Below are 15370 nucleotides of genomic sequence, written 5' to 3' on the forward strand. Positions count from 1 at the left end.
GTGATGCTATCATGTCATTGGCAGGACTGGCACCCAGGAAACGGCTTCCTGGTTTTCCTGGGAGTGTGGAGGGAAACGGGTCCATTCTCCTCTGTCCCAGGGAATTGACCAAAAGAGAGGTTTCATTGGAAAGCTGAGAAACTCCGCTTTACAGCCATACCTCCTTTTCCCTGCAGAGTGCCAGGGGGACACCATGATATGTGATCACCTGGCGCTTCCACTAAACATCTAGGATTTTTTTGCAGTGGGTGCAGCCCCCTTGGGAAAGGGCAATGTGCTTGCCCCACTGCCTCAGACTTTCAGTCCTTCTAATCTCTGTGTGGGCCAATAGGTTCTTGCACCCCGTGTACACCCTAGGGGGTGGGGGGGGGGGGGGGCGCGAGGGTAGAAGGTCGTTACACGTCAGGGGCATAGTTATTATTATTTTATTTTTTTAAAGGGGATCCCACCCTGGCCTAGGGTCATGCCCTCGCACCAAAAAGGAGCAATACAGCCCCCCTCCCACCCCCCCCCAATGAGGCAAATGTGGAAGGTTGCCAATAATCTGACCCCTTGGAGGGCAGAAAGCCAACTAGATACCAGGTAAGTAAAAAAATAAATGCATAATGGGGGCATTACAATTTTCCTGCAACTCCACCGCGAGGCAGATTGGGGGTTTGAGAGAGAGGTGAAGCACTTGGTGAGAATGATGCACAGAGAACTAGTTTAGGATGAAGGACAAGGGATATGGCTTTCGCTAGAATGAAAAATGAAAAGAAAGAGAAAAATTAATGTGACACATAGAGAAGAGGGAGGTTGCATGCGAGAGACGGACATCGAGAGAGAAAGAAGTGAAATCGAACGTGACTTTATTTTGTGCCATGGAGGAACATAATAGATTTGAAGTGAACAACACTTTTCGAAAAAAATATTTTACTTTGAAGCTTGCCCATTGTTAGTATTGGGGATCCCGCTTCGTGTGACAGTCGGAACTATCATTTAACATTATTTTAAAGCAGTCAAGCAGCTGCGGATCCCTTGAACAAGAGATAAAAACTCCCACTCTCCCCAACCCCCAAAACAGTCGGGAACGGGGGTCACTGCGCGCCTAGCAGCCTGTCCCCTTGTCGCACACTGGTGCCTGTTGTATGCACGCAGTGCAGCCGGTTTCCGTGTACGCAGAGGTTGCTCTGGGTTACAGCCAGACGCTTCCACGCTCTGTTGCAGCCGAGGGGCCCCGGCGGAGTCCGTAAGAAGCACTTACTGCTTGGTACCGCCGTATTCAAACACACAAACCGAGGAGCTCAGCCGGGAGGACTGCAGCGCTCTGTGGGACCCGCACCCGCCTCGGACAGAGGGGCTCTTGCGCGTTAGGCCCAGGAGAGTGAAGTGCCAGCGGGGACGTGGCTGTCAGCACCGCAGGTACGTGCATCTACAGACCTCGGCAAGGTCTGTGTGCCCAGAAGGGCCGCCCCACATGGTCAAAGCAATGGAGTCTTTGAAATGGGAATATATAAGTGCATTCCTTCGCTACTGTGAAGTACCGGTATTCTCCCACTAAAGTATTGTGCCCTTGGACTCCAGGCACTACACCTCTCAAATCAAATAAGCAGTGGCAAAGCCGGTAGGGCTGGCATTGGCAAGCTGATGCAGTGGTTTATTTGACAGTTTTTGTTTTGCAAATACCTACCAGAAGAATAGTTAGAAAAAACACATTTTGCCGCCCACACGTGGTGGCCTTGTACTTGCAATATTTTGTTTAAGTTATACAAACATCTACACGTTTTTAAAAGAGATATACAGCTAGATGCTTCTTGGCAGACATGCCTACTTCTAACCGGTATAGAGATTTTTTTTAGTTGTAATACTCTTATAATATATATATATATATATATATATATATATATATATACACATATGTATATGTCACAAACAAAAGGTTCTAATTGGCTTGAGTTGCTTTACTCCAAGGCATCGTTTAAGGACATAGGGCCAGATGTAGCAAAGAAACATTTTGCGACTTGCAAATAGCGAGTCATAGCAACTCGCTATTTGCAACTCGCAAAATGTTATGCAGAACGGTGTCTCAGACACCGTCTGCGAGTCGGTATGGGGTCGCAATGACCCACCTCATTAATATTAATGAGGTGGGTCGCAAATAGCGGCCCCATACCGATTAAGGGCACTCACTGACATGGAGGCCTGCTGTAGTCAGCAGACCTCCATGTTCGTGACTGCTTTTAAATAAAGCAGTTTTTTTTTCTTTTAAGTGTAGCCCGTTTTCCTTAAAGGAAAACGAGCTGCACTTAAAAAAAAAAATCCGAAACCTTTAGTTTCGGTATTTTTTCAGGGTAGGTAGTGGTCCCTTGGACCACTACCTGCCCTGAAAAAATAATTTGGGGTCCATTCACAAAGAGGAAGGGGTCCCATGGGGACCCCTTCCAATTTGCGAGTGGGTTACCATCTACTTGAAGTGGATGGTAACTGCGACACCATTTGCAACCGCATATGCGGTCGCAAATGGTATTGCATACCACTTGGAATCGCAAATAGGAAGGGAACACCCCTTCCTATTTGCGATTCTGAAATGCATTTTGCGAGTCGGTCCCGACTCGCAGAATGTATTTCTGCATAGGAAAATGCAATTTGCGACTCGGAAACGGCAGTTTTTGCCGTTTGCGACTCGCAAATCCTTTCCTACATCTGGACCCTAAAGACGAAGAAGGGAAAGAAAAACGCACTGGCACAGTAAAGTGTTGGCTTACCAGCCCTGGCAGTGAAGTACGTTTTTTTAGGGGATGGTGTGCATTTGATGAGGAAAAGTGACACCACTCAGAAGCAACGGCTGAAGTGGTCTGGGCTACTGACCCGTGCTGTGGTGGGCAGATACCAAATTGAAATTACTGTGTCATGGATAGTGAATGAAGAATGCTGACCCAAAGTCCCTCAATGTATGTATGTAGTTTTTTTATTTGATTTTTTTAAATATTATTTTTACCAGAGTCTGGTGAGTGAGCTAAAGCTGCCTATAGTTATACTTAAAATTGCCAATTTTCTGTGCTAGAGAACATCCCAATTTACAGCGCTGGGCGGCACAATCGGAGTCACAGAAGCAGTCTTGGATATATTACCCCCAGCTTCAGCCATGGAATCACCCTTCCATCCGTGGCCAGAGTGCCATGTCCACGGAAGCACCGCCTCATGACATATCAAAACCAAATACATCATCTCACCTCCCAAACCATAAGAGAGCTGCTCAGCCATGGCACCACAGCCCTAGTTATGGGAGCAGAAACGTGGCCACCCAGCCACCGGTGGCAACACCATCACCTATGGCCACACAGCCAACCCTGATGTAGTTTCTCTCATTTTGTATACTGTGACAGTCATCCTATTGCCCATAGTTATGTATAGAAACATTGAGAGGGACAGGAAGTTTACATTACTATATTCAATAGCTAAAAGACTATGGTAGGCATCTTCAGTGGCAGTGAGAGCCGAAAGTTTATATATTCCCTGATCTGGGCATTTCTAATGGGTATACTCATCAGTACTGCCATTTTCATGTAATCACGAACTGCTACTAACATTTTGGCTAATTAGGTAAGATTTTTTTTTTATTATTCTTGTATATGGTTACGTGGTTGTTAACAAGGTTTATGCTAAATTGAAAATGTATGCATGCATTTTTACACCCTTCACTACTTTATACAATGAAAAAGACAAATACAAAAAATGCACATGGAATTGTCAGTTAATTGACTACTAATCATAATCTACCTGCTTGCTTCCATGTACCTTGTGAATTGTGTACGTTTTGACTTTTCCCAGGATCCTTTTCAAATGGGAATTCTAGCTTTCTTTCACTTGTTCAACCTTCTATACTGTTTGCTTTCTGAGACATACTTTGTGTTCTTTTTGTGGACAGTGTAAAACCACAGGATGCAGGATATGAGTGAGGCATACAAGATCTCCTTTATGGAGAGAGTCCAGCACCTGGAGGAAGAGCTGGCTTTACAACTGGCCGAGCTGAAAACTGAGATTGAAAATAATGGGATACTTCAGGGAACGCCCAATCGAGCTTACAGGTAAGGTGAATTGCAGGTGCTGATCGACACTGGTTGATGGACTACTGAGCCATACCGTTAACGTTCATTTATCACTAGTGTGTTATCACATCACTAGGAAATGACTAGCTCTGCATCATGCTGCAGGGTCAAAAGCCCCTACAGTTCTCTAAACTGTGGAATGCGTATTTCATCATGTGGTTTCAGTAGCACTCTTAAGTTGGGTCATGAAATTTAAGGGCAGAACAGAGTATAGCGTGCGCATCAATTTAGCGAGGAAGCCATGCGTCTACCACGGAGATGTTCACTTTCTATGATGGGGAGATCTCATCCAAGGCTCCACTTTCAGCCAAATGTAAATGTGTACAGATGGCCATAGATCTCAACTGTGCTCTTCTTTTGAGGCCCTTTTATTTTTCAGTTTAGTGTTCTGTGCTCTCAAACAGCACCCTGAACTTCAGTAGAAATATTCCACCCCCTCCGTTCTTCAGCTACCATTTAATCTACCTCATTTTGCCTTCTCTCAATCTCTGCATTGGCTTCTGGATGCACTATTTGAGTAATGTTGTAGGCTTCAAAAATAAAAGTATACTTTTGAACAGGCTCTGCGTTGTCCTGAAAGTATTATTCAATGGATAGTCCTTAATGTCTAGACATGTTAGAGTGCTGTCAACAGGGCCACACTTGATGTCCACATGTCCTTCAGTTTACCTCTTATATCTGGATTATCGTTTTATTAGAAATTCCTTATGTTGTGCATCTCTGAAAACTGTGCTACACTGGTTCCACTCTCTCATACCAGTGAGGACTGGTACATTATATTCAATTGAGTGAAAATAGGTTGGCCAGCAGAAAGTGGGCAACTGCAGTAGTTTTTCATTTTTCCCAAATAGCTACATTTGAATGATCCCAGAAGCTTTCATGAAAATACTATGGACGTATATGAAAGCACAACATTACTTGTGCTTGGTGTAGAATAACGAAGGTAGACAGAAACTGAAGCTTTGCAATTTTGGTTAGATTAGATCACTTCTTTACCTACTGCTTCTCAGTTGCAGAGTGAAAAACAAAGGTGTCCATACATAGTGTTGTCTCATTATGTAGATATATGGGATTGATTCAGATAATCTAGATGATTTAGATTTTAATTGGTATAAATTAAGTAAAGGTTGAAAGTTGCACAAAACAGGTTTGTAAAATATGTATTAAATATGTGAAAATAACATTTTGATATCAAGTTATTTTCTATGTTTATTTGGGTTTGGCAATCTGAATGTAAACTATTCATCTTAATGTTCCCACCCTGAGCAACCTTTCTTGAGTCCCAATCCACCAGCCTCACATTTGTGATGCAATTTGCCCCATTCTTTCATCTGGATGTATCTTCAGTGTTAATATTGGCGATCAGTTTGACTCCAGTCACTGGGTATCCTGGGACTGTAAAGGGCTCGCAGATCCTGAACGTTTTCTTTGGCATTACAAATGGAAGTGGGTTGTATGCATCCACTTAAAGATAGCTACTCCACACCATAGACAATCACTTCTTTAGTTTGAGTAAATGAACGATGCATGCTTCATTCACACTTGACGAAATGTAGATATAATAATAATGAGGTAGGGTGTGTTAAATGGAATGGGGGCTTTTTCATTGGTGTCGTAGTTGAAAATAATCCCCGTCTTTATAAGAACCATTTTCGAGCATGGATGTGCTGTAAAAGGCTGTGTGTGTAAAGTATCACCACACTCTCTCAAGGTGACTAAATATCAGTTTCAAGCCTGGTCAGCAGCTCCTTCTTATCTTCCAGAATGTCCCCCTAAAGTAATTTGTTTCATGATAATTTCCTGTCTTGCCTCAAATGTAAGCACTTGATAATAAGAAACTTTGAGAATTGGACAGAGAACGTTTAAGAGAGTATAGCATTGCAAACTGTCAATAGGAAATGTGTAATTCCTTTCAGAGAAGGATGATGAAAAGAAGCGAAGCTTCCGACACATCACTCTGTGTCTCCAGATGTATAGCTCCCTGTTCCACTGAACTACACTTCAGCCTGTGCTTCCTGGATGCAAAGCACCTACTGCCCATTGTTCCCATCATTCTGTTCTGTTCAGGTGCCTATGGCAATGTGTTCTCCTAGGAGGCAGAACAGGGTGATTTCCTGCTACTTTTCATCGCGTGCTCCTCTGGTACATCTCACTGTCACCGTCCGCTGCACATCACCTTATGCTCCCGGTTACACAGCTCCTGGTGGTCCCCTGAGGCACATCCTCCTGCGATTAGAGCTGTTGTGGGTAGTGAAAAACTGTTGGTCTGTGTACATTAGTTCCTGTATACCAGTTGGCCTGTCTGCTTAGGAGGCTAGCATGTTTGTTTGTCTGTTGATCTACATATATAAATGCTTATAGAATATACTAAATGGGAAGAAATATTAAGGGAAGGAAAGCGCTCCCAACATTCCCCTCTTAGTAGTAAAAGGAAGTAACCAATTAGAGGTACGGTGCTCCCGGCCTAGGAGGATCCTGCCCTTCCTCCAATACCGTATCACAAAAGATACAACAAAATTTAATACAAATACCAAGGCACTCGTAAATTAATTATAGTTGTACAGTCAATAATTCATAATTCTCAAATTCATAACTCAATAATCAAATTCAAATGGGACATGCAAGTGAACAAAATTCTGAAGGAGTCCTTTAAGTGAAGAGTTCATCTTTAATGTATCACAAGACAGCCAACACGTGTTTCGTCATGTGAGTAAGTGCTCCCCGTGACTTTTTCAAGGCTGCAAAGAATATCAAAAAACAAAATATGTACATATAATATACAGACATAAGTCAATGCATACATAAAACAAGACTCACAAACAGTTTTATATCAACAATACACAACAAGAATGAGAACCCGTAATTATATATTTCCCACATCACGATGAAATCCGAAATTCTGATTGCACAATTAGAAGTGATGATATGATATTAGAGTGAACCCAAAGTTTCGCACCATCTGGTTTGGAGATAAAGGGAGGAAACAAGGCACAACCGCAAGGAGAGTAGAGAATATAATTCATATTGTGCACAAAGAATACCAATCAGACTCAAAAATTAAACCCACAACTAAGTGAAGCCAAGCACAATAATGCCTAGTGCACTCCATATAACAGAAATGTGTTACCACGCAAGCACAATATGTTCAAAAATCCCAAAGCAGAACCGAAGTGACCCAAAGTAAAGCAAAACATGCCTCAAATGGGTATGACGCGGGAACCCTTAGTGTCCTGGAATTCATGACCAAATAGATAAATCCAACTCTGTTGATGCAATAAGTTATTTGTAAAATTAATTGTAAGAGAAGAGCAACAGAGGGACAAACGTAAAAAAATTAATGAAGAGTGAAAGATAAGGTTATAAAACACCCTGTGGCAACCACCCAAAGTTGAACACTAACACCTACCGAAAGTTGACCTCGTGTGTGTAGGTCCGTATAAAGCGAAGGTGTAACACTAACAGCTAGGACAATGAAATTGACAGCAGTTTAAGCATTAATAATACATATCAGTAGTAACATCCAAAGAAAAAAGAAGATCTCCCTGCGCTGTTAGCGCGTTAGGCGATCCGAAACCCTCACTCACCTCTAGTACCCGGCAATAGCTATTAATATACTGCGGAGCCTGAATATATGGCTCTGAATAAACGAGAGGCGAACCATACAAAGGTCCGCCATCTTTTTTTGTAGAAAAAAATAGTGACTACAATCTCTTCTCGCGAGAAGAGAGTATTCAAGCCGTGTGTTCAATAATCTCGAACGCAAGCGAACCGTTTCCAAAGAAAATGGGCGCCATCTTTAAAGAGAAAGCTCGACTCTGTTTATATCCTAAGTATTTAGTCTTTCCCGAGTAACAACCAAAAATTTAATTGTACGCAAGCAGCGAAAAGACTTACTAATACATTGCGTTCTCACCATTTTGCATTACAGGTGAAAGACACAGCGCCATCTACAAAACAAAACTTATTAACAACACCCATGTATTACCAAAGTCTATTACAAAACCCAACTCACGTCTATACCCCGGTCCTCACCTTACAAACCAAATCAGATGGCTCCATATTTATTTGTAAAAAAAACTTGTCCTCTTATAAGACTTTAGGACAAGGAAAAATGAGAAACAAAACATGGAAAAGGCCACCATACTGTACCTAATAGTAACTATTTGAGCAAAGTATGAATATCATCATCCCACAATTAAGAAAAAGAAATATTTTACAATAAAACATAAAATAGAACAATGCAAACAATTGTTACACTTATCTCTAAAGAAAATCAAATATCGCCATTGTCAATAAACATAAATCCCTAGGGATTGACAAAAAACTTCATGAAGACATAGTAATGGCCTATAATCGCAGTGATGTCAAAGAAAAAAGAAGAAAGTCCTATATTCAAGATACTTCAAAGAAAGACAATATTATTAAAGAAATTACATTGAAACAAGATTATCAACGAGAAATCATTTCCCCACATTTGTCTCAATAGCAAGGGCGCATACATAAGCAGTTCTAAACACTGTTCATCAGAATCGTGAAGGAGGGAAAGATGTTGCTGAAAAGAGACGCAGATCCTGTATCATGGGGAATATACGGCCAAGGACAGAAAAATAAATCCGATGCAAGTGGTGGTAACACATGTTTGAATTAGCTGTTTAGCCAAGGTATTCCACCACCTTGGGGTCATTTAAAAGAGATCAATCCAGTGTCCACCTTCGCGGATGACATTCTACTGCACTTTCTGAAGTTAAAGTTACCGCAGCATGATCTGACGAATGTGAATATGCTTAATTCAATATCCAAACCATAATGTTTGCTTTACTTATTCGACTTTTTACGCCTTGAGAAAGCCCCGGCTTAATAGCCAGAGGGGGCGAAACACGTGTTGGCTGATCCCCTCTTGTCACCATTTTGGATTTTGCTTTTGTCTTGAAAAAAGTGACTCTTTGAGTTTTTGGAATTAAAACGCCTGTACAACAACGAAATAAATATTTAATTTGACAACTTCAGGAACCTTTTGAGTGGGACTTTACCTTTTGCTTGTACTGTTTTAAGTAGGACCTCAGCACATAAAGCAGCACCAATGTTAATCCAAATAATATTCCATCTCATAGTTAGTGTTGAGACCCATTTCCACCGCTCTTAGTCTAAGGATCCAATAGCATTCTCTCTTCCTCAATGCCAGCTCTCTATTACCACCACGAGGATTAGAATGCACCACCTCAAAACCAAAGAATTCGAAAACCCGAGTGTGATCCTGTTTCGGGCATTGATACATGTGTGTAACTATGGGATAACGTTCATCATGTTGTATCAGAGCTCGGTAATGCTCACTAATCCTCATCTTAAGAGATCTAATGGTGCTGCCAACATTATATAAACCACATCGACACACAATCATGTATATGACAAAGTTACTGTCACACGTGATGTTAGAGATGATGCGAAAACGATCTCCCATCTGGCTATTAAAGGTGGAGATCCCAGATCTGCTCCATTTGCACATCCCACATCCACCACATTTAAAAAAAAACCTTACAGCGAATTGTAAGCCAGTTGTCCTGCTGGGGTGTCAGTGAGTAGCTAGAGCATAAGATATTCTTGAGGGTTCTTCCTCTACGGTAAGTGAAAGTGGGTGAATCTGATACTTGACCCTTAAGGGTTATATCCGCCTTAAGTATGTACCAATGTTTTCTAATGCATCTCTGTAGGGCCGCCGAAGCAAGAGTATAATCGACTACACATCGTAAATTATTATCAGTAGCTTTTTCCCTATGTTTTAGGGTATCATCCCTAGATAGGCGCTCAATCCTGCTACATGCTTTATCCAGGATACCTGTAGGGTAACCCGGTGATTTAAACCTGGCCTTCATGTCTTCAATATTGTTCTTAAAGTCCACTTCCAAGCTGCAATTTCTCCTGGCACGAACCATTTCACCATAGGGAATAGAGTGAATTTGATGTCGCGGATGTGAACTACTTGCGTGCAGAATTGAGTTGCAGGCTGTGCTTTTTCTATATAGGTGACTCTCAATCGTATCCTTTCTCTGAAGTTGTGCATGTTTGTTTGTTGAGGTTAATGAGCACCTTTAGTTGTGTGTGTGGGCATATGTGAATCTGTGTGTTGTTTTTGAATGTATAGTTGTATTATGAGTACACTTATTCCATTTATTTGTTGTGCACATATGTGAACCCAGGGGTGTTCTGTTTGCATGAATAGTGAGCCATGTGTCATTTGCACTCACTGTGCAAACGTGCAACCTATTTGCTTTGTCAGTAATTTGTTTGAGATTGATGTTCATTTTTATTTCTAAGAGTACCATGCATCCTAAGAAAATGAAAGTTCAGAGCCTGCCCCATTCAGACTCCCACCCCTCTCTACCTGACGAATTTTTGTACAAATATACAAATTAATATATATATATGTACATTTTTTAAATTTAATAATCTTTATGAATTATTTAAAAAAATAACGAGAAAATAAATAATCTGCAGTAGTACATCAGTACATCGCAATACGTTGAATTGCAGAGTTCAATATCCACTCATTGATACCCATACTTGCTAACATTAGACATTTATCAATGCATTTCTGCAGTGGAAACGACTCTCACCCCTGCCCCCCAACACATGCATCTGTATCGTCATATGTGATCGGGCAAAGTACCAAGAAGGCAGTTAAATGTCCAGGTGTCTAAGAAGGTGACGTTGCAGGAGTGTCCGGATTGCCGTTTAATCCGTCTGTGTTAGTCTCCCGAGGATAGAGTCTCTTGACCGTCCTGGGGGGGAGGGGTGGAGGTGATTTAGGTCATGAAGTAAAGTAGTCCATGCCTGCAGATCTTCCTCTAGTCTGTCATCAGTACGAATCTGCTTCATTCATACTTCTTCTGCAACAGCCTATTCACTTACATCTCATAACCATACCTTATGACTGGAGGAATCGACGACAACCAGTGTATAGCAATGTGGCGTTTCACCAACGTTAGGCACAACAGGATAAACTTTCTACTTAGAATTTTGATGACAGGAGTGGGTATAAGGCCTAATATACTTTTCTGTATTGTTGATGGTAACTTCCAGCCAAAAGCTCTGTTGATTTCATCCAGTACATGCACCCAATATGATGATAGGTCTGGACAATTCCATACCATATGGACAAAGTCTGCATTTGAGGTACTCCACCAGGGGCACTTATTGGGCCATGTAGGATATATGGCATGAAGCATCCAGGAGAGGTATGTCCGGCGGCGGAAAATTATATTGTATAAATTTAAAACGGGGATTAGAGCTGACTGTAGGAGGCTGGCCCTCTATGTAGTGTGCAAAACTAGGCACACTGTGCAGGGGTCCAGGCAACCACACGTTGGTTTCCAGAGGCAAAAACTAGATCACCTAATGCTCCAAATTGAGGTAGCTTGGTTGAGCAGTTAGGCTAATCTTGGAGAAGTGCAAAGCATTTGTTGTACTCACAGTATCAATCATGCATCTCACACATTCAAAGGAATAACTCAAGACCAATTTATAAAAATACTTCAGATTTTATATAAATTTTAAGACCAAGATTATCAAAATTGGTTAAGTACTTTTTAAGATATGAATTCTTGAAGTTTTAATAAATGCAGTCTTTCTGTGCATAATTAGGCACAATAGAAATCAATAGGCAGTCACTTTTAAAAATGCATATAAAATTGCACTTTTGTGTTACCAGGTTCCTCTTTTGCAGGTTGGTCGAGGTCATCGGTGGGCACACTGTGCCAGCTGGAGAGACTCAGGAGGCTCCCAGTTCCAGCGGAGCAGTGTTAAAAAGTGTCTTGGAGCAGGTGCAGGGCCACTCAGGGGGACCACTTAGAAAAGTTGGTGCCTTGGGGGTCCCATTGTGGTGTCGAGGTCACAAGGGGCGTGGGACCCTGGAGACACAGCTGGTTCCTCGTTGCAGGGCGCTGGGTGGCTGGATGCAGAGCGAGTTGGTGATCCAGGAGCTGTGCGCAACAGAGTACTTTGGAGTTGGAGGTAAGTCTCTTTGAGGGCTGCTTACAGGACAACGGGGGCACTCTGGCAGGAGGTCCAAGGTGTCCCTGAAGTTCCCTCGACTGGGGCTTCCTCCTGATCCTTTTTCAGCTCTGGGGGATCTGGTTTTCATATTGTCTGACGTCAGCTGATCTGTATCCAGGATATTGGTGTGGGACAGCCATCAAACTTAGCACACTTACAAGGTTTGTCCTGGTGGTCGTCAGTGTTTCTTCGTGTCTGGCTGCGACTTCCAGTTCGGAAAGATATCTGCCGGTCATTGAAGTGACCCTCACTGGGTTGTTATTTTTTTGTTGGTTGCAGAGTGGTATCTCCACTCTGGAGGGAGGTCTTGGGCAATTGGTGAACTTCGAGGTCCTCTAGGTTTCTTGAAGTCAGTCCAGTGTCCAGCTCCTCCACAGCAGCGATTGTTCGGTCCTAGGTGCAGCAGGCAAGGTATGGCGCCTTTTTCTTGTGCAGCAAGTCTGCAGTTCTCGTGCTTTTGTTCTTCTTTGGGCTTGTCTTCTTTGAACTTTTGAACATTATTATCTGGTCTAAGGGTGCCCACTAAATACTGGATTTAGTGGGCGTTTTAGTGGGAACCTGGTAGTGTCCAATGGGACACTTACCTTTAGGTGGTTACACCCACTATAGTGACCACTTCCTATGGGAAGGGTCACTGCCCTAAACCTAATTGGCTATTTTCCTTCCATCAAAGATGGAGGAAAATTAAATGAACGGTCCACCTCACAGGCAACACCTTAGGGGTGGTGCATGCCAGGTGAGGCTACTCCTCCTACCCTTGAAGTTTCCCACCTTTGCTCTGTCCAAAAGTGGGGGTTTGTAAAGGGGATGCCATCTGCTTCTAGCAGCAGGCTTGGGTGTCGAGTTTCAAGGGCAGTAAGACCTTTAAAGCTCACCGCCAGTACAAAGCACATTCCTGAGGGAGTGGGTGTAAGCTTCTCCATCCAGGAAGCGCATTGTCATACAAACCAGAGAGGCATGGCTCTCCCCCAAGGTTTGTATATTGGCTCTCTGGAGGTGTCAGCTGGATAGGACCAGTTAGAAACCATGCCAGGATAGTTAGCTTTTTCAGGGGGCACCTCTAAGGTGGCCCCTGGGTACATTTAGGGATAAATCCAAGACTTACACCAGTTTGGATTTATCATTCTGAGTTGTTTGATACCAAACGACCCAGGGTTCAAATTGGCCACCATGTAGCTGGGAAACTCGTGTTGACCAGTGTCCAGCACCTGTATTAAAGTGGCTGCTCTGTTCATTCACTATGTCCCAGGTTTGGCAAGGATGCAATGGGGGTATATTGCTCATGCAGCTATGCCCTCACATATAATATGGAGCACTTTGCCTTAGGGCTGTAAGGCCTGCCAGAGGGGTGTCTTACCCATAGTAAATGTAGTGTATGGTGGACAGGGCACACAGGTAGTGTGCTATGTCAAGTCTGTGTTTTTTGTTTGCACCGGGACACTCAGCCTGCTATGGCATTGCTGGGTGCATCTGGATGCATGGGCCTAGAGGGTGGCACAATCAGTGCTGCTGCCCTCAGGGGCCTACCCCTAGTACTCCATGCCCTGGGTACATAGGTACCCACTTACTAGGGACTTATAGCGGTAGTTAAGGGTGTATCCAATTGTGCCAATACATCACAAGAGATTTAGGGAAAGAGCTTTGGCCCAGGAAACCTGGTTAGCAGGGCTCCTGGGCACTACATTTTCTAGGACACATCAACATCAGGCAAAAAGTGGGAGGATAACCATGTCAAAAAGAGATCCTCTCTCACACCGACCAGCCACACCTCCATATGAATACAATCCCAATCATGGTCAGAGATAGGTTCCATGATCACCTCGACCCATCGCACCCGTACTCTCAAACTTGTCCCCGTTATGTCTTTTCGCAATGCACGATATACGTGTGAGACAAGGTGTCTGCCCCCTGCCATCATAAGGAGCATAGCCAACGTTGCCGAACACAGTCGGGCCGCTGGAAAGGAGGGCCAGATCTGCCTCGCTGTTGCGGAGACCTTACCGTATTGCAGGAACTGCTCCAGCCCTAGGTAGAAGGTATCGAACGCCTCTGCCATTGAAATGAACCATCCCCCTGGGTAAAGATCACCCAGAGTAGTATAGCCTCCATCCTTCCAACATTGAACCAATATGGAATCCGATATCTAACGGAATGACTGCAGGGCCCAAAAGGGCATGTAAGGGGCATAAAGGGCCCAACGAATAATCCTTTTCACAGCATTCTTCCATACACTCGCAACCTGTCATATTAAATACAAAGTATCTTGGGGGACCCTGGAGCCGTGCATCAGTAAAGCCAGTAATTCCTCTTCCAAATGTGAGCCCCTCATCAATGTTTTCTCCCAGGAGTCCCCTGGGTCTAGCAATGCTATACCGTATTGCAGATGTGCAGCCATATAATAAAGCAAAATATTAGGTACTGCCAGATACCTTCTTTCCCATGTCCGTTGCAGTATGGATAGGTTTATGTGTTTCCGTTTATCCGCCCATAGGAGATCTTTGATGATACTATTAATCTTTTTAAAGTATTCTCTGGGGATAACATAAAATGATCCCTGGAGGGCATAGAGGCATTGAGGGAGTAGTTTCATTTTAGCTACAGCAATCCACCCCGTAGGAGACTGGGGCAGCTCCAGACAAAACTTTACCAACTTCTGAAATCCCTGTATCACTGTCCCTATATTTAGGTCCAGGTATGATTGCACAGCGGGCACCAGTCGGCTCCCTAGATACTGGATGTTAGTAAGTTCCAAGGGAATTGCCAACGGGTGAAGATCCCCTGGTGGCCAGCCCATTAGGGAGCCGAAGGAATATGATCTTGATTTAGCTGGATGAACCCGAAGGCCAGACACCTTTGCAAAGTCCTGCATCACAGCCATAAGGATAGAGATTGAATCCGATGGCCTGAGAAGGTAAACCAAAACATCATCGGCATATAGAGAGACCACGTGAATGGTCTCCCAGATGATAATACCCCAGGAATTCAAGGTCCACCAGAGGTACTCAGTCAGGGGCTCTATCGCCAATGCGAAAAGTGGCGAAAGAGGACACCCCTGCTGCGTTCCCCTACCAAGGGTAAACGGTGTTGACACCTCACCTCAAGTTCCCACATGAGCACACAGGTCTGTGTATAGCAATTGGATCGATTGTATACATTTCGGGCCCAAAGCAAACTTTTGTAATACCTGCCATAAATATGACCAGTTCAGGGAGTTGAAGGCTTGCACGATGTCT

At 43.3% G+C, this 15370-nt stretch overlaps 1 protein-coding gene across 1 annotated transcript in view; it reads left to right on the forward strand.

Annotated features, from left to right (window-relative positions):
- The first annotated feature begins 1236 nt into the window (after window positions 1–1236).
- The window catches only part of LOC138297105 (uncharacterized), a 648847-nt gene continuing 634713 nt past the window's right edge, over window positions 1237–15370 (forward strand). Inside the window, exons 1-2 of the mRNA XM_069236605.1 lie at window positions 1237–1401; window positions 3908–4067. Of these exons, the coding sequence (XP_069092706.1) occupies window positions 3922–4067 (146 nt within the window). The 5' untranslated portion in view covers window positions 1237–1401; window positions 3908–3921. The remainder of the gene's footprint in view (window positions 1402–3907; window positions 4068–15370) is intronic.

Source organism: Pleurodeles waltl, chromosome 5 (assembly GCF_031143425.1).
Source record: "Pleurodeles waltl isolate 20211129_DDA chromosome 5, aPleWal1.hap1.20221129, whole genome shotgun sequence".
Lineage (NCBI taxonomy): Eukaryota > Metazoa > Chordata > Amphibia > Caudata > Salamandridae > Pleurodeles > Pleurodeles waltl.